The 25,723-nt window shown below is 43.9% G+C and overlaps 1 protein-coding gene across 1 annotated transcript in view; it reads left to right on the top strand.

The window, feature by feature from the left end:
* Positions 1-5,626: 5,626 nt before the first annotated feature.
* The window catches only part of LOC306945110 (uncharacterized protein), a gene marked incomplete at both ends in the record, with an annotated part of 84,520 nt that continues 64,423 nt past the window's right edge, over positions 5,627-25,723 (top strand). The window contains 19 exons of the mRNA XM_079533818.1: positions 5,627-5,693; positions 8,614-8,794; positions 9,241-9,400; positions 9,776-9,869; positions 10,977-11,150; positions 12,024-12,184; positions 13,257-13,386; positions 14,812-14,928; positions 15,399-15,554; positions 16,022-16,138; positions 18,034-18,180; positions 18,649-18,768; positions 19,378-19,536; positions 20,069-20,197; positions 20,502-20,651; positions 21,714-21,851; positions 22,229-22,375; positions 23,029-23,148; positions 25,528-25,674. Coding sequence (XP_079389944.1) covers positions 5,627-5,693; positions 8,614-8,794; positions 9,241-9,400; positions 9,776-9,869; positions 10,977-11,150; positions 12,024-12,184; positions 13,257-13,386; positions 14,812-14,928; positions 15,399-15,554; positions 16,022-16,138; positions 18,034-18,180; positions 18,649-18,768; positions 19,378-19,536; positions 20,069-20,197; positions 20,502-20,651; positions 21,714-21,851; positions 22,229-22,375; positions 23,029-23,148; positions 25,528-25,674 — 2,614 coding nt within the window. The remainder of the gene's footprint in view (positions 5,694-8,613; positions 8,795-9,240; positions 9,401-9,775; positions 9,870-10,976; positions 11,151-12,023; positions 12,185-13,256; positions 13,387-14,811; positions 14,929-15,398; positions 15,555-16,021; positions 16,139-18,033; positions 18,181-18,648; positions 18,769-19,377; positions 19,537-20,068; positions 20,198-20,501; positions 20,652-21,713; positions 21,852-22,228; positions 22,376-23,028; positions 23,149-25,527; positions 25,675-25,723) is intronic.

A 25,723-nucleotide genomic window follows, 5' to 3' on the forward strand; every position in this document is an offset into this window, starting at 1 on the left:
TAGGCAGAGCAACCCCTTTAAATCTGGAAATCAATGATATTTATATATTTTATAAAAAAAAATCTACAAAACACTTGCTCAAAGCTCTTGCTCTGAGGGAGGGAGGGGAGCTGTTTAGCTATTTACCCATTCTGCAAGAAGCAGCAGTTTCTTGTTATTGCTGATGCTGCTGTTTAAAGAGGCTCTGTGCTGCAGTGTTTGCTCCTTTCATCGCTTTAAATTTCTCCTGTTTCATGGCAGAATTACCTGGAGCAGAGAGGGCAGGTCCTCCAGAGTGGGAGAACCACTGACCCATCTCCACTGTGGCTACTAACAACATCTCTCAGTGCCACATCTCCACATTCGTTGAACACCTCTAGGGAAAGTGGCTCCACCTCTTTCCCAAGCAGCCTGTTCCAAAATATGAGCATCTGTATGAGGGATGCCTTAATATATGCTCCTATAGCAGCTTGTTGGCTCTTTAGGTTTCCTTTGGGACATTCTTTATGGGTATACCTTGCCTAGGGATGGTGCTGGATCAGAATTTCAGAATTTGAGCTTTGCTCTAAAAAGTTTACATGGTCAAATACAGGCACCTGGGGTGAATGGATATGTGTTACTCAAAATATCATCTGGCAAGAGTCTGATTAGTTCTGGGGTTGTAGAATTATAGAATCACCAAGACTGGAAAAGATCATCCAGTCCATAGCTCTCACTAACAGTAGGGGGTGCTTCAGGAGGACGCATCCACTTTGATCCATCCTCTTAATGTCTAGATGCAACATTGTGTTCCATGATACTAGCTCTGTCATATGGCAGTGAATGAGCTCATGGCTTGCTGCACTTTCTTCTTCTGAGATGTCCATGCCTATACAACATAACTGAGTGATACAGTCTTGAGCAGTCACAGGCATGAATTGGACTATATTATCTTAGAGGCTGTTCCAATCTTAATGATTCTATGATATCCTGGTAGCAAGGATGCAATTGGCACTGGGGAGCAGGAGGTGCCTTGGGTAGGGAATGCCAAGTGCTGCAGGGCTTGCAGTTTGCTTTCTGGGACAAAAAAGATCAATTCACTTCATGGCAGTTCCTTCTATCTGATGGTCAGAGGTTCGAGGTGTTGGTAACCAGAGGAGGCTCAGCGCGGACTCCTCAGAGTCTATGTGTTCAGACCAAGGTGCATGTTGTGTATGGCACCTGAAGTCTTAAAACAGCAGAGATGTATGGGATGGAGCAAAAATCTGAGCTGGAATTTCCTCTGAAGCAAATTATGAACACGTTTGCTTGCTAATCTGATATTGCTCAAATTGACACCAGCTATTGCACCTTCAACCTGCCTCCTGAGTCTACTTACATTGGTTATTTTCAGTGAGTTCTTGCTACTTTTTAGGAACTGGGAAAAAATGTGACATTTTCGCTCCATCTTTATGAGCCATTAGGATTTATTCCATCCTTTGAATCCTTGTTGGCGTGCTAAGCCTCAAGTCCTTATTTTTATCTTTCGTCTTGACACTCAAATGATTTGTGCCTGGCCTTTGCTTTGGGTAGGGTGCAGTCTGTCTCTTCATTTTCCTTCACTGTCCTGCAAAATGGTATGTCTATATGCTTGGACCTCAGTTACCTGTTAACACTGATGCCATCCAATATTGGACCTTCTTCATACCCTTGTCCTGCTGGTATCTTTGCTGCTTCCTAAAGTTCCCATTAATTCTTCATTTAGGGCAACCTCACTATTTCTATTACACACCTCGGTGTGATCTCCTGTGGGGCTGCTGAGCTTTGTCAGTAGGATTTTGTGATGTCCCTGATGATGCTCCATGAACAGAAGCCCTAGAGTGCTGTGGCTGCAAATAGAGCCATAGAGTCACTAAGGCTAGAAAAAACCTCCCAGATCATCAAGTCCAACCATCAACCCATCCCAACCACCCCCACTAACAACGTCCCTCAGTGCCACATCTCCATGTTTCTTGAACACCTCCAGTGACTCCCCCACTTTCCTGGACAGCCTGTTCCAATGCCTCACCGCTTTCTCTGAGAATAAATTTTTCCTAATATCCAACCTGAACCTTCCCTGAGCACAACTTAAGGCCATTACCTCTTGGATATGCTTCCTCTGCCCAGGTAGCTGTTTGCAGGAGACTTGTATGAAAATATTTCCAATATTTGTTTTCCTTTGTTAGATTTGACTGAAGTTGTCAAGATTTTGCTGGGTTTTGAGGTGGAGGATCTGTCTGGTTGTGTGATGTGCACCATGGCACAGTGGTAAGCGTAGGGATGTGAGTTTGAGTGGATCATCTGGAAAGGCTCTGGGTGCCCAGATGTAGCACTGTGATGAAGGTTTTTTTATCTGTATGCAACAGGGATAATTCTTTAGTGGATGGAACATCTGCTATGGGAGATCCAGGGATGAAAGAAGCATAGCATCCAGCTAGAGATGCAGCCAAACAGGAGGCAAGCATCAGCCAGATGGGTCTGCAAACCCACTGAGTCCCGTCATTTTTAGACAGACTTTGCTGACAGGAGTTATTTATTTATCTCCGTATTTGTTGGCAAAGCAAAATGGAATATGAGTTTATTACAAACATATACACAGGAAAAAATAAATTCAGAGAAACAGCTCAGCCTCTGGCACTGCTGTTAAGTATGTGAGACCTGTTTCCTTCCTTCCCCCTCTTGTCATGCTTTTCACTCTTCTGTTCCAGGAGTGGCAAAGGGAGAACTTGGTCCCTCAGCATTTTGGAGTTTGGAGGTTATTTGTTCTCCTAGAGGACCTGGGGACGTTTGTTCCTATAGATTATTTACCAGGCACTATAAAAGATAAAAGAAATTACTGAGATTGCTTGCAAAACCCTGAAATTTATGGGGTTATTGCCCTGTTCCTATTAAACCTGGTAGCTCTCTGTAATGATTTAGGAGGTCTTTAACAAGGGTGATGACAGTCATTGTCTACAAGACGAGCTGAGAGCTGCTGGATTGCATTTTTCTAATATTTAATGCATAAAATGAGTGCTGTGGTGACACCTAAGTGGTAAACTGAACTGAGCTGCCCTAGGATGGATGGTGCAGCAAATGGCAGTCCTCATTGGCCTTGGCCAACCCAAAATGTTGCATCCTGAAAGATGGAATGCATGGAAGGAGCAAATCCAGGTGTACCAATGGAGTACCCAGCACAAGTCCAACATGTTCAAAAATGTAACGTGTAAAAGCTCAACTTGCATGCAAGTTTGCATATATGAGTTCATCCCTGCACATGAACATGTGAAATCTATGGGATTGCATCCTTTCTTTCACCTTTGCAATGCGAATTCTTAGTGTATTTGTTCAGTGCTGAACCATTAAACAATACTGAGGAGAAAAGAAAAAAAAGAAAAGAATTGCATATCAGATGTTTAAAAATGTGCTTTGGCATAGCACATGGGGACTGCAAAACCTCAGATTTTTTTATTAGCTACTTTTTTTTTTTTTTTTTTTTTAATTTCCTGTGTATGTGTGACCATGGACAGCAATTGCTGATCATTCAGATGTGCTTTTAGTTCTGTCCTTTGTCCCTTTGGCTGTGTATTGCTCCCAGGACATCACCATGGACCCCTTCCCTGTGGCACATCACTCTGCCAAGGAAGTTTTTAAGAACAGAACAATATTTTCTTGGAATTACAAGGAGGGAGAGAGATGTTAGTATTTAATCTTTGTTATGTTAGCATTTAATGTTAGCATTTGTTAGCATTTAAGCTTTTCTGGATGCCTACCCCAAACAGACCAGCAAGTATATGAGAGCAGGCTTCCAGTCTCAGCCATATATGTGCTCATGAAGTGGATATGTTAGCTATCTTGGTGCATAATAACAGCATTTCTGCTGTTATTTTAAATACATATATTCCCAGAAAAAAGTGATGCATTTACAATCTAAATTATGTTTCACCTGGTTTATATTTCTATGATGGAGTGATGGCATCAGTGGATAAAGGAAGGGCAGCTGATGTCATCTACCCAGACTTGTGCAAGGCCTTTGACAAGGTCCCGCATCACATCCTTACCTCTACACTGGAGAAATGTAGGTTCTAAGGGTGGACTATTTGGTGAATAAGGAATTGGTTGGATGGTCACAGCCAGAGAGTTGTGGTCAATGGCTCAATGTCCATGTCAAGGTGTTGATGAGTGTTCTTGTGCTCCGTGCTGGGTTCACTCGTGGTCCAGAACAGACCCTGCACTGCATAGCTGAGAATTAAATAAATAGGAAGGGAAAAGGGGATGCTGTCAGGTTAGCATTGCAAGAAGGATGCTGAGAGGTGGTGGGGTGAACTCATCAAAACTTATAATGTGACTCTTGCAGAAGATGTGGGATGAAACAGTTGTCTCAGATCTTAGCTCCAATACTTGATTTCCTAGATGCTTGATCCTGTTGTTAAGCCTTTATTTGAATGTTTTAAAAGCCTACAAATTGTGGTGATTGTATTATTTTTGCTGTTGATTTCACCCGGAACTCATTTCCACAACAACTGCACTGGAGGTAGGAAGGAAGTATGCAGCACAAGTCAACCACTGCATGGCAAAGATCTCCAAGTACAGACAGCAATTAGAATAGAGAGGGAAATAAAAAGACAGAAAACACATTGGGGACACTTCAGTCCTGATGGTATGAAAGGCTGGTGTACATGATAAACAAAGTGACAACAGCCCTCTTTAAGGTGGACACTTGACCTTCATCTTACATAGGGATTTATTTAGGTTGGACTACCCCACACCCAGTCTTGCTTTCCAAAAGGGATCAAATCTATAATGCAGTGGAATTTTGAAGCTGAATGTGGTTAGCTGTAAGAAAATTTCCATCCATGGCAAAAAGCTAGATGAAGTCATCAAGCTCATCTTTTCCCCACGTCTGTAATTTCCACCCTGGAAATAGTCCATGTCTCCCTTTGAAGTCTGCTCAGCCCCAGACATGCAGGTGAGACTCAGAACAGGAGAACAAACTTTTATTGCCCGCTAAAAAAAGGAATAAAACCCCTTCTTGCAATGCTGTAGTTATTACGTCATAGAAATAAGTCACTGCTTTGCCAAGGGCTATTCTGTAGCCCTAATGAGCATTTGTTTGGGGACTTTGCTAAACTGTCTGTGAGCAGAACCACAGCTTTCAGCTCTCTTTGACTTCTCCATGATGATAGGATGGATTTCCAGGGATGGGATTTAGGGACCTGGAGGATGTTTGCAAAACAGGCCTATAAAGTGTGAGTGGTTGATGTCTGCAATGATGCTCATGGACAGATCTTTGCTCCCCATGTGACTGAGGCAGCAGATGCTTCCCTCTTCTACTGCAGCAGTAATATTCACCTTTAGGTTTAATTGCTGATGGTTGTTACCGCCTGAAGAAGGGTGCTGTCAGAGAAAGATGCTGGGAAAACAAAGCAGAGCTCTCCCCTGTAGCCAGCCTCAGCCAAGTGATTGGGAAATTTAAGGAGTTTAAGGCTGATTCCCTAGGTCAAGATGAACCTTGGTAGATGGAAGAAGGCTTCCCTTGCTACTGCAAGCAGGTAGGAGCATCTCATTCAGATGGCATGTTTTAAAGCCTCTTCTCTCCTGCAGATGAATGAATTTCCAGGCTGGGTGTTGACTCCAGGAACCGTGTGGCCTCTTCCAAAGGGAAAAGAAAATGTATGCCAAGATCCTTGCCCTGGCAGTAGCCATGGCACATTACAGAGCCATGGCTGTTCACGAAGGTGTGTGGTAAGAGGGTGAATGTGACCCCTGGGGGTGGTGATGACACACTGAGGAGAAAAAAGTGTTTTCCAAGCAACTGTTTTTGCTAATGCGAGTATGGGGTGCAGCTGTAGTGCTGGTTCCTTTGACTTTTTCATTAGGGATCTTCTTTTTGGTTGGGAGTAGCTGGCCAACAGTGATCTCTGAAAGCTGGTACAAGCCACCAACCAGAGGACATGAGGCAGAAGATCTCAAAGTAGCCTTGAAACCTCCTGTTGCTCCCTAGAGTTAAGACTGAGCACCCCGATCTAGCTGTAGATATCCCTGTTCATTGCAAGGGAGTTGGAATAGCTGATCTAATAGTCCCTTCCAACTCAAGTGATTCTATGATAACATTGTCCTACCTCCTCCCTGGCTCCCCAATGTCTGTGCAAACCCACAGAGTTTTTGATGAGGAATAACCAGATCTGAAAGACAGGAGCCAAAGGGATCCTGGAGAAGAGCTTCAAACACTTACAGCATAATCAAGCCCATGTCTCTGTAGCTTCAGGGTCCTGTGGGAAGGGAGGGCTCCTTACAAGCTCCCAGGAGTGCCGTGGGCTCAGTATGAAATAGTGGGGTCCTTCTCTTTGAATCCTTCTGCAGGAACAAGCCCTCAAGCTTTGAAAGTGTAAATTCACCTGGAGTAAATTCAGTGCATTCAACAAGGAGTTAATGGAAGCTTTGGCATCAAAGGCAAAATTAACTTGATTAAGATCCTGTCCATCAATTAAGCCAATATACTCAACTATAATGCTATTTAATTTGAAGCTGGGAACAGTGCAATAAATCAATGTTTACAGATGTCTCTGGCAAACCTGTGATTGATGAAACGTGGTAATTTTGGAGGTGCATGGAAAATTTCAAATAAAATCATATTCCCTGGTGATTAATATAGCTGTCTGTGTTGGTATTTTCTCCAGAAGGTACCAATTCAAATATGCTTCACATAACATGTTTCCAGTGACACCTGATCCAAGTAGTGAATGCGTTTGGGTTTCATTGCCAAGCCAGCCCCCTCTGGCTTAGTGTCTCACAGCATGAGCTCTGGTTGCCCCTTTGTAGAGAACAGGGCACCAACCTTCTCTTTTTAATCCCATGGAACTCCTGCAGCTCACCGTTGTCTTTCTCCTCATTATCCCTGAATGCAAACAAGGGTGGGAGCATTTTGTAGGGTGAGCAAGACTCCCATGGACAAGTCATGGATGGAGGATTCTCTCTGGGGTTTTGGGATGTAGAGATAGATAGCCCTCTGATATCAACAGCATTCTGAGCAAGATTTCCAGATTGGTTACAAAGATGCAGATCTTCCAGGAAATTTCTGTACACAGAACCCCAAGATGTGGGTGATTCTGGGAAAGATTTTGGAAAGTGTTCTCAGTCTTGTTCAGCTTTTGTTGGGGTTTTCTCATGATAACACAGGTTATGGATAACATGGAAAGCTGTGAGGAAGCCAAGGATTGGCGTTGCTTTCCCTCAGAGTCTTCTGGGATAGAAGGGACATCAAGGTCCAGGCTTTGGGAGAGAGGGGTTGACCCAAAAATAAGCTTATGGTGATTTGCTGTTAATGGCTGAGCTGCCTCCAAGACAACCCTGACATTTCAGCTGAAAGGCACTTATGGAGAAAGGAAAGGAGATCTTAAAAAGGAGCTCTAGAAAGGAAAATTGGAATAATTATCTGCCATTTTTGTCAGGGGAAAGTACTTTGTATTTCCAGTTGGGTAAGTTAAACCAAAAAGAGCCAGTCATTTTTTTTTTTTTTCTGTAGTAAACAGAACTGTTAAGTTGTAAAGAGCTCAGCATCAGGAGGCACAATGAAAAATGAAGAAATGAAAAACCCTGGGCAACAAAGAGCTGTGGACAGATATCTGTTTGCAGCCAGCAAATGATGCTCTTTTCCTGCTGTGTGGCCAAAGGGATTGATCAGGGACAAGTAAAAATGAAAGAGAGCACAAAACCTGCATCCTTCTAATCTCTACAGGAAACCTGCTCTTAGGAATGGGGTAAAACTTGGGTGAATTGGAGAGGATGAGCTAAAATGGGCTTTCTATAGTGAGAGAGTGAGAAAAATCCACCTAGCACTTCACCCCAGGAAATGCTCCAACCTGAATGAGTGTGGGTTGGGTCCCCAGCTGAAAGTCAAGGCAGTGAATGAAGTCCAAAGCATCAGTGAAACAAAATGAAAAAAAAAAAGTGAAGAGGTTGACCCCAGTCCTGCTGTGGAAGCCTTCCTCCAGCAGTCAGAATGCTCCACTTTTTAGCAGGCCAACAGTAATAGCTCAGCATCTATCTGCAAAAGAGAGAAATGCCAAAGAAAATAGACATTTTGAATTTCCCTTTTAAAGCCGTCATTAATTTAAGCATCCCTAAAAGTCACCAGATTTGTGTCCATGAAATGTATTTATTGAATGCTTAAAGAAAGCGAAATTAAATTTAAAACGACTAAACAGTTGATGTTCTTTAAACAGATTTTCTCATACACCTGTCCGTTCTCTGCCAGCTGCCATTGCTTAGTTCTGGCTTGTACAGAAAAAACACTCAAATTGTTCATTCCTTGCAAATGACTTTTTTTTCTGTTGTGCTGGAAGTTTAGCAAGAGGAGTGCATTGCAGATCTGAATGCATGGGGTGTCCCAGGCTCTCTGCACGCAAGTCTAGAAGATGTTCTTTTAGGTGGCCCTACAGGTGCATTGGATAACTTACATTGTCTCTGATTATAAGATGATGAGGGTCTCTCTCTTAGCTGTAACATTTCAGGTGTTCACATGAAGGGTTTCTTTCTTGGCTGCCGCATTGTGTGGTGAGATCATAGAGCCATACAATGTCCCAAGTTGGAAGGGACGCATAAGGATCATTGAGTCCAACTCATGAGATGGGCTTTTCTGCCCTTCTTCTCCTTCAGTGTGCAGGACAGCAGAAGTGGCCGATGTCCTGTTCCTCGTGGGGCAATCCCAGGGTGCAGGGAGAGAGAGCTCCCGACTGCTCAAGGACTTCATCAGCAGCGTGGCCCGCTCCTTTGAGAATGTGGTGATGGGCAAAGGAGGCATCCGGCTGGCAGTGGCACTCTATGGAGAGAAACCAAGGTGGGTCAGTGCATCCTCTACCACCAGCACACGGGTTCCTATAGCCCTACAGCTCTAGATGGGGACAATGTTTGCTAAGAAACTATTTCTCTTAATAAAGGGCTCTTGCTACTTGGTTGAACCTCTGCAAGAGCAAAGCAAGAGTTCAACCCCTAACAAGGTCAGGAAAGTACAGAGACATTTGGCCATGGGGAACTTTTCCCAGACAGGGAGGGTGATACTTAATCAGACAGAAGAAACTCCCTGCTCTCTAATCTTAGATACTGTTTTAAGATAGAAGGCTTCCCTGACCATTGTAAAGAAGATTCTGACTACCTATGAGCCTTGTGTAACCATCTAAGTGTCAACCTCACTGTTGGCCATTACCATTAATGTTGCATCCTTGCTGTAATAACAACATTTTCTTGCCCTTTATTCACCCATATTCCCCCATTTCTCATTCCCAGGATGTGTATTGAACTGACAGACTATGTGACCATCGAAGAAATGCTGGTGGCAATTCAGGAAATTTCAATCAAAGGCAATAGCTTGAAAGTGGGGTCTGCCCTGGCGTTTGCAGCTCATGCCATGTCTCGCCCAGATACACTGCGAGAGGATGCAGCAAAGGTAAGCAGCCTTCTGCTACCACTGCTCTGATGTAACACTCAGTAGGGATCAGAGTTCTGATGTTTCACCCAGGCATGAATGAGCCAGTTGGGTTGCATTCACCCTATCTGTTTTTTGTTCTTGTTTTTGTTTTTGAGGTTCCTCACTTATGAGCTCATTCAGGTTCAGGTCTGAGGCAGAAAGAGAGGCAAGCCCAGATTTTCAAAGGACTGGTTGAATTATCTCTCAAGCATCTGTGTTTTTCTTCCTTCCTAATTCATGTGGGTTAAATCTCAACCGAGATCTGAGATGTTGGTTTGGAAATCCTACAGTTGACTCTTTGAACTCCTCATATTGTGCTCTCTCATTCTCTAGCCCTGATTCCAATTCTTTTAGGTAGTTGTTTTGATCACAAGTGGGAAATCCAGTGATTTGGTTGAAGACAAAGCCCAAGTCCTGCAGGATGCAGGAGTGACCGTGTTTGCTGTAGGTATGTATGGACATAGAATCATAGAATTGTTTGAGGTGGAAGGAACCTTCAAAGATCCAGCTACCCTACAATGAACAGAGATATTTACAACTAGATTCTAGACATGCTAAGCTACCAAATACAGTGTGCACAAACTCTGTACACAATCTACACACCAGGGAAGGCTGCAGATGTATAACAGCACCTACCTCCAAACACTGCATCCGTCCCCTGGCACAGCCACTAGCAACTACTGCATGAACAGGAAAATCACATCTGCACTGTGCTTAGATTTTGTTGTTGTCGATTGCTGATTTATTCAGTTGATATCTGTGGTTTTGCATCTGTCAAAACGACTTGCAAATTCAGGAGGAGTTCAATAAATAGTTCCATTAAAGTCAAAATGTTTTGATGCTGCATTTTCAAAAATGAAATGTTTTGGGTTTTTTTTTTTTCACATTTGAAGGTTTCTCTTAATGGGATTTAGAGACTGACTTTAGCTGTGTTAAGTTGTCCATCAGAATAATTCCATAGGCATGGAAAAATTTTAACCCCTTTTCAAAAGCCAAATATAGCCACTTATTACAAGTCAAACCCTTCTCTTTGCCAAGCAGTTTGGGGAGAAAAAAGAGTTGGTGGTGTTTTATTGTGGAGAGCAGCTAGGTTAATTTGGACCAATGGAAGCACAAAATTATGGTTGATTTTTTTTTTTTTTTTTTTTTTTTTTTTTTTTTTTTAAATTCAGCCACTGGAAAACCCAAAAAATTTCACACAGCCTCTTCAAACTCTCTTTTTCTGATTGTCTGTCAGAAGGACAGAAATGCCTCTGTGTTTAATGGGGAGAATGAAGGCAGATCCTACCCTCCTCCCTTTCACTGTCCACCCAAAGCATCCCATTAGCGGCCAGGTCCCCTTGGGCAGTCTCTAATATGCCTCTGAAAACAAACTTGGCTTCTTTTCCCTTGTGCAAGAGGCCACACCTGCTCCACAATCCCCCACCCAGATTTTGGCTCCATTCCATTCCAGTACATTTGTCCCATTCATTCTTCAAAGACTTTTACTAATGCTTGACCTCCTCCACTGCGAGTCTCTGGGGTCCTCCTTTCTCTTTTTTTTTTCTTCCTATAGGAATTAAAGATGCTGACAAGCATGAACTGAACAAAATAGCTTCGGAACCCACAGCAGAGCATGTGATTTATGTTGATGACTTTCACCTGCTCCACAATGCAGCCCAAAAACTCTCACGAAGGCTCTGTTTCACTGCCTCAGAGCCCCCACGGCCCATCAAACAACCTGTGCAAGGTTTGTTGGGGTTCTCCTTTTATCCCGCCCCAAACAGGCAATTCCTAGTCCGTAGATGTGCCAACCACACCATGGAGATGGGTCTCCCATATTCTCATTCATCTCAGGGGAACTCTATGGGTTGGCTGAGCCTGGAGGAGCAACCAGCTCAGTGGAGCATCTGTTGCTCAGGAGCAGTGGTCCTATGCATTTTGCTTGTTGTCCACATTACCATGGTTAGTCTCAGGTTGAATATTAGGGAAAATTTCTTCTCCGAAAGAGTGGTAATGCATTGGAACAGGCTGCCCAGGGAGCTGGTGGAGTCACTGTCCCTGGAGGCATTCAAGAAACATGGAGATGTGGCACTGAAGATATAGTTTAGTGGACATGGTGGTGATAAGTTGATGGTTGGACTGGATGATCTTTGTTGTCTTTTCAACCTTTATGATTCTGTGATACCAGATGTTGAAGTTCTTACTGTCTTTTCGACAGGAGAGTAGCAATATTTTGGAGCAGTAGTTCTGCACCTTGGGATTTTCATGATGGGCTTATCATGGTGAACTGTGATAGCACAGTCTTGGGTGTAATTTTCATCCTTATGAAGATGCGAAGAGCAGATAAAAAGATCCCAATAGAGATCTAGATCTCTCCCAAAAGATGCAGATGTCCAAGTCCAGAGGTGGTGGCAATGAGTTCTTATTGTTCTCTTGGAACCCAAAAAAGATCAGTTAAAAAAGCTCAGAGCAGAGCTTGGGAGAAATTTGCGGATAAAGTCCAACACCCAATTCTTTCTCTGCACTGAATATTCTGACTCCCCCAGTGAAAGACCTTCACACATCCAACACCAGTGCCATCGTGGCCCAAACAAAAGACCCTTCTTATCTTCTTTTGCAGCTGAGAAGATCATCGGCCCCCGGGATCTGCGTGTCAGTGAGCACAGCCACAGCTCTCTGAGGTTCACGTGGATGCCAGCTACAGGGAGGGTGATGGGGTACCGTGTCCGTGTGTATCCCTTGTTGCCTTCAGGTCAGCCAGTTTTGGAGGATCAGCAGCAGGTAGGCTTGCATTTCCATATTGTAGAGCCCCAGTTGTGCTCACAGTGTTAGAGATTAATCCTCTCCCGAGGCTGTTGATGGCACAGTCCAGGTGGGAGATGGCACTGTGTCACTCAGCCATCCAGGTCATGGCTGAGTGCATCCCAATAAATTGCTGAAACTGCTTTTTGAAGTGAAGGTCTATAGGGGACCATTGAATTTGCAGATGTGTCGATTGTTTGTGCATGATGGCATTACTATGGGAGTGAGGCAGGGAAGGAAGAAAGGAAGGAGAATATGACACAAGCTGTCACTAATTCTGTTGGGATGGATAAGAACAAGTCAATGGGAACCACTCCTTTCTTTCCCTACTTCTGTGACATGACCTCTCAAATAAGTCCATAGCAGCTCCTATTCCTCTTGTTGCCATCCTTAAATCTTGGTAAGGTTTCTGCACGTTTTTATTTTCCCATATCTCTGTGAGAAGGATGATGCTGTGTACCAGCTCACTCTGGGACAGCTTGGTCACTGAACAAAGCAGGACTGAAGGATAGAAAATGTATGCCTGAAAGCTTTCATTTCTAATAATAGAACAAACCTATGAAAGCATAAAATATTAAAGTTAAGATTATTAATTGTATTAATTATTCAGATTGCATTTAACAAGAATGATCATCCTTGACTGCTTCAGAATCTCATAAGAACATCATAAAAACACAGAAGTTATGTTTATTTCTTTCACCCTCAGGCAATATTGAAATTTCCCTATATGAGCTTCAAAGAAACTCTCTTTGTCAAAAATAGTGGGTTTTCCTCCATTTTCTTTAAGGTGAGGATTGGGGACCCTCACCATTGTGAATGTTCTTGTTTTCATGGAGTTTCTACTGCATGTGATCCAGCTTTGGCATTATCCCGTGTCAGTGACATGTCCCTTGAGAGCCTGGGTATCTTTCAAGGATTGCAGTGCACTGATCCTGCTCATGGAAGCACCTTGCACTAGAGGAGAAGCCTTGTGCTTCTAAACTGCTGTGAATGTGGGAATCTTCTACCCTCACAGAGATGTAATGATAACTCTCGTCTGCCTGTGTGACAGATTTTGGTGGATGGTGACAAATGCACTGTGCTGGTGACTGATCTGAAACCCAACACCAAGTACGTCTTCACAGTGAGAGCCATGTATACAGATGCCCTCGGAGAGTCAGCAGCTGTCAAGGGGAAAACCAGTGAGTGTCTCTTATGAAACCATCCCATCTTCTTGTTCATGTGGGCACAGGAGAAGAAACCACCTCAGTATCATATACCCAAGGAGTGGGGGATGTAGGAGTAGGAGAAACATCTATAGAAACGTCCCTGGTGTGGAGTGAAGCACTATGAGCAGATGCAGAGTAACCCAACCATGTACCATGTACCATGTGTACAGCCCATTGGATAGCTCATCTCATGTGCCGTGATGTGGAATTTGATGAATCCAGGCTGGGCTTCAGTTACTGTAACTCTAATGTACATAGGATGAAAGAAACTTCTGGAGACCATGTGTTTAGAAACATGAGTTTTATGGAGAGATGTACGTTCTAAATATCTTGGTTTGGAAGCAGATGGTCCAAAAACTTTGGGTTGGCATTGTGTACTACTTAGAATTTCACTTCACTTAAGGAGAACACCAAGGGAGCAAGATCACAGCCCTTAGGAAATGTCCTAAGTAGTGATCTCTGTCCCGTGAAATGATCTAGATATCTCCTGGATTACAGTTGGCCATGCCACATTCCTTTGCTGTCATATTGCTGGCTGTAACAATGAGGTTCTTGGAAACAAAAAAGTAAATGGACTCTTGGTCAAGCCCTGGACTGTAAGACATTGGGTCAGAAGTGACAAATTCAGCAAGTTTTGGCCCAGAAATCTCTCCACTACTTTCAGATGACGTAAAGGCTGAAGGAGTACAGTAGTTATACTCCTCCCTCTGTTTTGCATGAAGAACCAAGCCTGCTTTGCCCAGGGGGTTTTGAAAATAATGATTCCTTTTTCCTTTTCTTTTACTTCTTCTCCCTGTCTCCGCAATGTCTAAATTGTTTGTCTTCTTGAGGGAAGATCTCTGACAGGATGAATAAATAAAGAGCCTCCATAAGGTTGACTCATATGTACTTGCCACAAATAAGATGGAATGGCTCTATGGGTTGGGATAAAGTCATTTGATCTCTTCTCTTATTATCCCCAACGTGAAGGCAGAGGCAGGAGCTATAAATCTACCTGCCATGGCTGGCTGGATCGAAATGGGCTCCTCTTCTAAGAGTCGCATCCATAGGTACAAGTAACATTTGATTCATGTGCTCTTGCTCAGCCTGCCTGAAACCACTGCGGAGTTTTCTCTGCTCAGGAGACAATGCCCTGTGGGTAGATACTTCACAGTTTCCAACACCATTCAAAGAGGAAGCCCCCAGGCACTCTGTCATGGGGTTTTTATGCTCATTTTTCAAGTGGACAAGGCTGTGATCAAGGGAAGAGTTTACTTTTGAGGATATGGCTGATAGAATAGGGAGAAATGTTGCTGCTCGCTGTTTTGTCTCTTTGTCTTTGAAGTCAAAAGCTTTTCCAGGTGTCTTTGATGTGGCTCTCTATTAAAGCACTGTTCCATCAATTTTTGTACCCCATAGCACCAGTGCCTCCAGTCACTAATTTCCGTGTGATTGAAGAAGGACTTTTTAGCTTGAAGGTTGCTTGGACTCCTCCCCTGGGCAAGCTGGAAGGCTACAAAGTCTACATCCCTGGAGGTGAGTTTGGTTTCCTTGGAGCTTGCTTTGAAAAGAGCAGTGACCCAAGAGCAGAAAAGGTGCCTTTTCATCCAAGAAAAGAGTGATATCACTCCAGAATAAAGCCGAGTTAGTTTTTCCAGTCAGTATAGTTCCTCTAGAATGAAGGACAAGAATCTTTTGAAGGAAGAGATAGGGATGATGGTGCGGATGCATTATACTGTTTGCACTACCACCCTGGATATTTTTCATAAGTGCCTGCTTTGGTGTGCATGTGGGATGAGTTCAAGCCTTTGGTATAGCCAACATTCACCTCTGTGTGATTTGCGGGGCTGGGGACAGCACAGATGCATCAAGTCTTAACTACAGACCCGAGGGTTAGCAAAATTTCAAAGGCATGCTCTTTGCTGTTGCCTTGAGTACATTGCAATGGGGTGTAGACTTTAGGCACTGGGAAGGCTTCACCATCACTCTTCTCCTTGGTTTTTCAGCCAACAGACCTGGAATGACCTACGAGTGGGTTCTGCAGGGTGATGTCTCCTCCCATGTGCTAGATAACTTGCAGGAGGATAGAGAGTACAGCATCAGCATCTATGCAGTGTACCCCCAGGGTCCAAGCCAGCCTGTGACTGCCATGGGGAGAACATGTAAGAGGTTTGACTCCTTGACTCCTTCTTGCTTTGGGCACTGCATTCACGCCCTTTGCTGTTGATAAGCACCCCAGCATTGGGCATGTGGCAAGTGTGCACCAAAAGAGCATTGCTCAACAGGTCCTTCCTAAGTCCATCCTTGAGCCATGCTCTTCCCTCATCACATGCATGGGATGTGGCCACACCACACCAGTCAAGAGGAAAGGAGGGAGATCTATTATGTGCCCATGCTGCAGAAAGCAAGCAATGTTGGTGCCCGTGAAGGATCAGTCCTGAAAAGCAATGGCCATAGGTTTAGGTTTTCTCATCACTATTTTCATAAGATGCTTTCGTCCTTCCAGGCAAAGACAGAGCCCTCGGAAATCCCTCTCCAATCTGTGGAGACAACAGCACCAGGAGGGCAGCCAACAAAGTCCTCTGGTGGTCAGTATGCACTTTGAAATATTTGTTCCCTGTCCTTCCAGTGAAGCCCCTGCCTGTGAGGAGCATCTTGCTGCAGAATGAGACCACTGATACACTCCAGATGCGGTGGAGCTCTGTCAGGGGAGCAACGGGCTACAGGCTCACCTGGACATCAGCAGGTAAAAGCATGGGAATGGGATGCAAGCATTGGTGGTCAGGGAGGTGGGGAGGCACTGGAAGCACTGACCAGTTTTCTGCTGAGCATGCAACAATTGGCAAAGGCTAGCTGTAGGTCTCCCTGTTCGCTGCAGGGCAGTTGGACTAGATGAGCTTTAAAGGTCCCTTCCAACTCAAATGATTCCCAGGTTTTTTGGGTCTGTTGCACCAAGACCTGACTTAATCTGCCAGCATCCCATATTGTACCCTCTTTCTCAGGCAGATTTTTGTGTTTGAAGACAGATCTGCATTTGCAGCTGGAGCTTCTCCATGCCCTGAACTCAAACATAGCTTCATTGCTGGTGTGGGGGAGCAGGATTTAGAAATTCAGGCTTGATGGCATATTTTAGCCTTGAGAGATGGATGATTCTGTGGTTCAAAGATGAAATGTGTGTCAGGACACCTGGACTCCATCACAAACTTTGAAAAAAACCAGCATTCCTTCCTATGGCTTATGAAATAAGAAGAGATTTCTCATTGGAGATGGAGGGGATTAGATGGAGAACAGCTCTAAGGTAATCAGAAGGGAAAAATCTTTCCAGGGAAGGTATAACACTGCTTTTATTGCTTTGTAAAGAATGGTTCTCTATAAAAAGAAATCCAAGCACACCCCAAAACTGCTTTTTTTATCCTGTCTTTGATTTATAAGCCAAATAGAGCACCCTCGGCCTTCCACCTCTTCTGAAGGGGAATGAGCAAGGTGTGTTCAGCCAAAGTGTGATCACATCACTTCTGTGCTGGGTTTATTGTATATGAGCAGATCTTTCACTCAATACCAGCTCACCCCAAATCCAGGGGTGACAAAAATCCCACCATCACCACTGTTCTCCCACACTCCATCCCATTCCAGGTCATGCATTACATTGGTGCTCGGATCAGTGCTGACCGTCCCCGTTCAGCCATCCCGAGTGCTGGAGGATGTTGATTTTTCCTCTTTAACAGAGAATAGACAAAAACAAACCAACTCCTTATAACCGTCCATGGTGTATAGGTTGGGAGAGGGGGATGGGGCGTAGGGTGCTGATGAAAGCAGAAAATGGGGACATGGCACCCTCCAGTGACCAAACTGGAAATGGCATCCCTCCGCTCACCCCTCCCTCACTCCCATCGTGTTGCCAGCATCTCTCTGCTTCTCCGAAAACGAGCTGCGACCGGCAGGGATTAGGTATTAACTCTTCTCTGTTCATGCCTCCCTCTAGAATGATGCTGAGAAGTTCTGCTGAGAGTATTCTAGTCTGTAGCAGGGATACAAAACCAATGGAGAATATGTCTTTTGTGGCATTTCGTCTCCCATGTCCAGCAGGGAAGGAAGGATGGCTCCAACACTAAGTCACCCAGGGCTGGACAGAGTGTGAACCCTGTTAGAGGACTGCTCTGAGCCCCATATACATTCATTTGGAACAGGCTGCCCAGGGAGCTGATGGAGTCACCATTCCTTGAGGTGTTCAAGAAAAGGGTAGACGTGGCAATGAGGACATGGCATAGTGGATGTGATGGGGATGGGTGTGCAGTTGGACTTGATGATCTGAGTGATCTTTTCCAATCTTAATGATTTTATGATTTTTCTGTCGCTACCTGATTTCTTTGACCTGAAAAGCCCCAAATCACCTTGATCTGTTGGTGATTTTTGGGTGGCGTGGGTTATTTCCATCATCTCCTCAACAAAGACTTGTGTTTATTGTGCCCTGTCCCTACTTGTCCTTGGTTTGAGGACCTCGTGGGCACAGGTGCAAGCTAGGAGGACAAATGCCATTCAATCTCATGCAACCATATAATCCTCAAGTGATCGTTTGTAGGATCCCAGCTGGGTGGTCCTCCTTGGCCTGACCTATTCAGCAACCATCATTTCCATTTGCAGATGGCAGCATCCAGGATGTGAACCTCAGCAGCACCTACAGCTACTACATGATCCAAGGGCTGCAGCCTGGCACAGAATATACTGTCACCATCAACCCCATCTTTGGAGATGTTGAGGGGCCAGTGGTGAGCAGAAAAGCAACCACAGGTGTGTGCCCCACAATAGCAGTATAGGCAGGGGAAGAAGTCCAAGAGGACATAGATTGGGGTGAGACTGTGCTGGCATCACCAAGTTGGTGTCATTTGTGGTCACCATCTAGCCTGTTACCTGATGTAAAGAGCAGCTGTGGATGTGTGACACCTGGGGACATCGTTTGGTGGGTGTCATGGCAGTGGGTTGATGGTTGGACTTGATGATCTTAGAGGTCTTTTCCAACCTCAGTGGTTCTATTCTATTCTATTCTATTCTATTCTATTCTATTCTATTCTATTCTATTCTATTCTATTCTATTCTGTTCTGTTCTGTTCTGTTCTGTTCTGTTCTATCCTATCCTATCCTATCCTATCCTATCCTATCCTATCCTATCCTATCCTATCCTACTCTGATAGTAGCTTCTGGGGGAGTCACTTAGAAGCTATGGGGTCCTTGAACTGAACAGGCAAATCTTTCTTGCAGTGGCTTCAAGCACTGTGCAGATGTTGAATGTGAGTGAGATATCCACCAATGCTGCTCTGGTCTCCTGGGACTCAGTTGCTGGGGCCACTGGCTACCGAGTAGCTTGGGGTCCTACACCAGGTAAGATCCCACTGCCCTCCATCCTGAATCACCCACACCTCCTCCAGTAGCACAGGAGATAAGGCTCTGGGAACCTCAGGAATGATGAACATAAGAACAACTCCAGCTCATTAACTGGCCTGAGCTACTTCAGGGCATGAGCTGAAACCAGAAATTATTTCAGGGCCTGTCTTGCAGTGCTGGCAGATAGGGTCTCTGCAACCTGACCCCATCCCAATTCATATCCCAGTGGGTACCACTGGTAATGGTTCTACATTACCTTGCCTGGTCCTTGAGGATGAGCTGAGTCACATCAGCAGTGTAGGGGCTCTGCAACTCCCTGGAGGGCTGGGGTGAGGCAGAGAACACGTAGGTGCATCCGATGACCCATATTATGTTAACTGGGGCCTTGGGTGTGAGAGCTGGTTCTTTTGGATCCTCTTGGTGAGTTCAATTGCTTTGGTCATTCAGATTCCTTAATAAACAATCAAAGCAATATTCTCTTGTTCCAACAAACACAGGCTGAGTCAAAGATGGGGAAACTATGGTGCATCTCCTAGTGTACAATAAAGCTACTCCCCAGATTTTAGTCTTTATCCTCTTCTATTTCTTTTTCTCTCTTTTGCAAAGAATTTTTTGGGAAAGATCGACCTCAGCAGCTGGCCCTCAACAAGTCAATCACAACCTACCAGCTCCGCAACCTGGCCCATGACACCGAGTATGTGATTTCCCTCTATGTGCTCTTTGGCTCAGTGGAAGGACCAGGGATCACAACCACAGCCAGGACATGTGAGTATGAGCAGAGTGTTCAAGTAACTACCATAGCATGCATCCATTGGGTGGATGGTTCAAGTTGGTGTATGTCTACTGAGGGGAGGTTCCAGATTTATCATCAGAGATGGAAAGGTAGAGGAAGAGAACTAGAATCCAGTACGGAGATAATGGCCTGAACATTGTATTGAAAGGTTGACATGGGCAAACACTCATGTTCACAGCACCCATGGGAGCTCCAGGTGGATGTTTCAGTCCTGCAGATAGGATCCCATAGCTGTCTGAATCCCCATGCTGCCTCTTTTGGATTCACAGACATGCTCCTAGCTGAAGCTACAATGAAACATACACTTTGGTGCTAAGGGCAATAGGATGTACATACAAAGCCTTAGAGTGTTCAGACCAGTTTCCCTCCAAATGAGAACAATTAGGCACCAGGGATAAGCAAAGATGGCACTTTTAAACATTCTCCAATTTTGGCTTTACTATACTGCCAACATGGAGCCTTCGGGGCAGCAATCAGTGCACTAACGCCAACTTAATCTTGCAGCTCCTCTTGGCTACATCTCCAATTTCAAGGTGACATCCTACACCAGCTCAAGCCTGTCTCTGGCATGGAGCATCATGTCGGCTGCCACCAAATTCAAAGTCACCTGGAGACCTGTGGGAGCCAGCAATGGTGAGCAGAAAAAGGATGAACATACTTATTCCTGTCAAAGACCCATGTCAGTAGCCATGGAAGATACCTTTCCAAAGTCCTTATCCACTGCCTGGAGCAGGAAAGAGATCTCACTGCTACGAAACAATCTTCAGCCAGCACCCATTGCTGATAGATCTTTCTCTCTTTGTGTTCGTGCTCTTCTATTTATGAAGTTAATCCCCAAAGCTCTGGAATTGCAGTGCAGCAAAGAAAGGCTGTTTCCCTTGAAGGGGATGCCGCCAGCCTCACTGATGAGCTACAAGAAGCATCCCTTCTTTTACAGAAAAACAGGTGGCCAAGACTCAGTACCTGGGCAGCAGGTTGTTGGCTCACCAGATTGACCACCTGTTGCCTGACACCCTGTATAAAGTCAGCATTAGGGCTGTCTTCAGCAAGACTGAGGGGCCAGAGGTGACTCTGACTCACCGCACAGGTACGTCCTTATGGAACAGCCCTCTGTGTTGGGAGACACTGGGGTTGGATTCATGGGGTTTTGCTTCTTCCTGTGTATTTTTCACATGAGTTTATCAGAACCCATAGTGTTTAAATGTGCCTCTGAATGATCTATCCTCTTGTTCCTCCCTTCACATCCCTGTGATGTGCAACCAGAGTTTGGTGCTGGCAATTAAAATATGGATGAGACCCCTCAATTTAACTGCACAGTGCTCTGCTTCATGGATTCTTCTAGTAAATACAGCCTGGTATCTCTGGGTAGAGTCATAGAATCACTGAGGTTGGAAAGGACCTCTGAGATCATCCAGTCCAACCATCAACTCATCCTTACCATGCCCACCAACCATGTCCCTAAGTGTCATAACTACACATTTCTTGAACACCTCCAGGGATGGTGGTGACCCAACACCTTCCCTGGGCAGTCTGTTCCCTTGCTTGAAGAAATTTTTCCTAATATCCAACCTGAACCTGAACTTCACCTCTTGCCTTTTCTTCCAAAATGCAATCAATGACTAGGGAGTTATAATTCATAACTACTGAGTTTTTCTTCAGTGTCATGACTTAGAACAACAAGCACTTCATTACTTCCAACATCTGACCCAGTTTTGGCTGGGATAGAGTTAATTTTTCTTCCCAGTAGTTGATCTGATGCTGCGTTTTGGATTTAGAATGAGAAAACTTTGATAGCACACCAATGTTTTAGTTGTTGCAGAGCAGTACTTACACTAAAACAAGAACTTTTCAGCTCCTCACACTCTCCTGCTAGCAAGGAGCTGGGAGGGGACAGAGCCAGGACAACTGACCCAAAGTAGCCACAGGGACATCCCGTATCATATGGCATCGTGCTGAACAGTAAAACTGAGGCCAAAGACTCCACCATTTCTCAGGGACTGGTTGAACATCAGTCAGGGAGTGGTGAGGAACTGTGTTCTGTATCACTTACTTTTAAAAATTTGTTTTATTTATTTTTTTAACTTCCCCTTATTTCTTTCTTATTAAACTGCCCTTAGTGCATGAATTTTTACACTTTTCTATTTTGCAGCATCTCTCGCAGACTCCAGCCCCATCCAAACCATCCAGGATCTGAGAATTACCAACACTGCTATCAATAGTTTGAAGCTGTCTTGGAGGAGGCTTCCAGAGGCAACTCACTATAAGATATCCTGGGTACCACTCAGAAGTAAGCATCCTACTCCCTTAGGTGCAGTGTGAGGACAAAGAACAAAGATCACCAGAAAACACAAACTTAACTCAATCCTTTTCCCACAGATCATCAGGGTGGATGGGGGCTGTAATATCTCCAGGGACAGGTTGAAGGCCTGAAAGTTGGCCAAGTTTTCATCTGTAATCTAGAGATCAGTTGGATTTAAGTGTAGTTGTATTCAAGAAGTCAGGGAAGGGATTCCATTCCAGCAGTGTATATGATGCCAGGCCAGGGAGGAAAACAACTGTAACAGTAATTGTTAATAGCAATCACCCTGCTCTTTCTATGTAGTATCATGGATTTATTTATTTGTTTGTTTATTTGTTCTGTGGTGTCGCTGCAATTGTGGCTAGGTGGCTTGGAAACCTCACAGTTAGTTGGAGCCGAGAGCAACTCATTCACCATCCCCAAGCTGAAGGAGAGCACCACCTACACCATTGGTGTGTCTGCAGTGATTGGAGGACAGGAGGGAAACCCCACTCTCCTCACAGCCAAAACTTGTGAGTATGGAATAAATGTCACCAAGCAATGCCAGGGATTGTGATGGGAGATGGGATTGGACAAGGAGAAATATAGTTGGGCAGTATCGATGGGAAATATCTTCACCATTCTCAGCAGGTTGAATGTAAATATCATTCACAAGTTTATGGCATCGTGTAATGTGACTGATGCTGCAGAATAGGGAGATTTGGAAATCCAGGGGTGGAGAAGATCAGGTACATAAAACAGTCACGGAGACTTCAAGGAGTAATAGCATCTGGTACAAGTGAACAGGCATAAAGTTAATTTCCCACCTCAACAACTCAAATTTAATGATTGGTTGGGAGAAAAACCCGGCATCCAGGCTGAAGATGTGACAATTATTTGATAAAATTATATCGGTTCTCATTTAGGGAATGATTTAGTGGTCAATATTGATGGTAGGTGGACAGTTGGACCAGATGATCTTAGAGGTTTTTTCCAACCTTAATGGTGAAGGTCTCTGAAACTTATCACGGATGAAGACGTGTTTTCTAGCATACCCTTCATTGCACCCTGACATAGATGTAGAGGGCATGGTGGTGATGGGTTGTCACTCGGACTTGATGATCTTAGTGGTCTATCCAACCTTAATGATTCTATGATAAGCTTGCTTTCTTTTTCTTTGCAACAGTGGATTTACCCAAAGTGACTGAGTTCACTATGCAGGAAGCTGCAGAGACCAGTGTTTTGCTGACTTGGACTGCTGTTCCTGGAGTATCCACGTACCTACTAACATGGCGCTTGTCCTCAGGTAATATTTATATGGTTGGGAAAGGAAGGATGGCTTGTAAATTGGACTCATCTGAGATGAGCTGCCCTAACTAAGAGTATTTGAGGATGGAGCATGAACAAGTGTGGCTTGGCCTGTGGTCTATTCAGTTCAGTACTTGGTCATAGAGACAGCTGATGCAGCAGAAGATGAAAGTGGCAGGTTAATATAGGAGAAATGTCTTTCCACCAACAGCCTTAATTGCCATCCAGAGAGCCCTAGGCAGGCACGAGCAATGTGCCCAGGTAGCCCTCATGAGGTTCAACAAAGCCAAGCGTAAGGCTTTTCACCTGGTTTGTGGCAACTCCACATTGCCCTGGGCAGTCTGTTCAATGCCTCACCACTCTTTCTGAGAAGAAATCTTTTCCTAATACCTAACCTGTAATTCCCCTAGTGCAACTTGAGGCCGTTGCGAATAGTTAACCAAGAAGTGGTTGGTTTTGTTTTCCATACAGCCTTAATTCCTTTCTGTTCAAAAGCTTTACCATACAGTAAAGATCTTTCAAAACTTTCCTATAAAAATAAACATTGCTTATAATTTTTAGCATATATTTGTTTGGTTTTTTTTTTTTTTTTTTTACCCAATTGATTTGGCCCTAATAGGTTTGTCATTTTAAAGAACCAGGTTTCTTATTTTTTCAGGAATAGGCTTAAGCCTGTTTCGGTATAGCAATTTTCCTGTCATTGCTTCAGCTTCAGCTACTAGCTTTTTTTTTTAATCTTCACAAGCCAATAAAGAAAACAGATCTGACAAAATTCCCCTGTGCTCCCTGCAGTGCTTTTATGAGTTACCAGGTCATCAACTTTAATTTTTTTTTAATTCCGAGGACATTTTAGTATTGGCAGCCTAAGGCTTGCAGCATATGTCACTCAGGATGAAGTCTCCTGCGATAACATCATTTTTTTTCCTCTACATATTATAGATAAATGATTAGGGAACAGAACATTCAGCTCTCTAGGGTGATTTAAGTGATCTAATGTAACTGTTCCTCCCCTGTGCTGTGCTGTTAAAGTATTGATCTGTAAGCATTCAAAAATCATTGGTTTCAGAGTTGTCAGGGGCTCAGAAATGGATAATAGCACATCTGACAGTCCCACTGTGCCCTCACTCGATCGCTCCTTCTGAAATAGGTTTATAATTATTGATTTAACATCACAATCCCATGAATCTTGCCACTGAGTTTCAATAGTACCAATGAGATTAAATTTATGCTCTTGAGTAGTTCGAATTTCTCTTGTTTAATTATCCAAGTATAGAAAGACCATTAAGAATTATGCCCTTTTTTTTTCCTCTTGGTGCCTTTATTAATTTTTTTTCTCAGCAACTTGAATTTTTTTCTAAATGAATGCTCATTCATTACCCATTTGCCTTTCCCTTCAGTTGGGCTCATTTAATGCCCTCCTCCCTACCTGCCTGCTCTAACCATCCTGCTCTGTAAGAGTTTGGATCCCCTTCCACTCAGCTGGAGGTCATCACAGTTGTAAATCTCCATCTCTGGTGCTACATAAAACAAACCCCATTCACCTTGATAGGGCTCCATCCATATCCAATCTTCCTGCCCTCTCTGATAGGAGGGACGTTGGAGAGATTCAGCTAGATATTATAGAATCACAGACTCATTAATTTTGGAAAAGATCACCATCAACTCCTCACCATGTTGCCTTTCTCTCTCTTCTTTCTCTCATCTCTTGAGTACTATAAAAGCCACAACGTTTGCTTCTATTCAATCAATGTTTTGCATTCATTCTTCGGAAACTGTCTCCAGAAAAACCATGGTCCTTCTCTAGTGCTTGTAGACCTCTTCCTCCATAAGCTTACCAGCCTCATGCCGTGTATTCTACCCTGGATGTGATCAGAGGTATTTCCTACCTCAGTCTACTACCAACTTCTGCTTGTGGCAGAGCGTGGTAACCTTACACTTTCTCATTATGTGAAAAACCAAACATGAAACAAAGGGTTTTAGTGCTAGATAGCGGCACAGCCACAGTGTAAATGTAATGTAATGTAAATGAAACAGGTTATTTACAACTACTTAATTTATTTCCCTAGAAGTTAACCATTATTCTTTTAAGGAAAAATGTTATTTCAGAATGGAAAGGCACAAATTTCATTTTGATCGCTGTCAAAACTCATCATTCAGCATTTTCAAAAATGAGACTCTTTAAAAATGTCAAAACATTGTTATGACTTTTACACAGATTTTTTCCCACCATTTTAAACTAGAACTATCTGTGGTACACAAAAGCATTTCTCAAGTTAAGCTTACTTCTCAGCAAGCTTTCCATTCATTAACAAAGAGTCCTGCTTTTATACACACCAGACTTTGCAAACTATAATGCATGTTTCTCTCTTTTTTTCAGCTTCTGATCTTTCCCTGGAAGTGCTACCAGCAGCTTTGAGATCATATCGAGTGACAGGACTGAGCTCTGAGGAGACGTATTTGTTTTCCATAAGACCAGTCTTTGGAGATAGAGAGGGACCAGAGACAACACTCGTTGGGCAAACAGGTATGAAGTCAGAAAGGTCATTCTGTAGCTTTTCTTAGGTAACTGCTGT

Source organism: Tetrao urogallus (genome assembly GCF_951394365.1).
Source record: "Tetrao urogallus genome assembly, chromosome: 1".
Classification (NCBI taxonomy): domain Eukaryota; kingdom Metazoa; phylum Chordata; class Aves; order Galliformes; family Phasianidae; genus Tetrao; species Tetrao urogallus.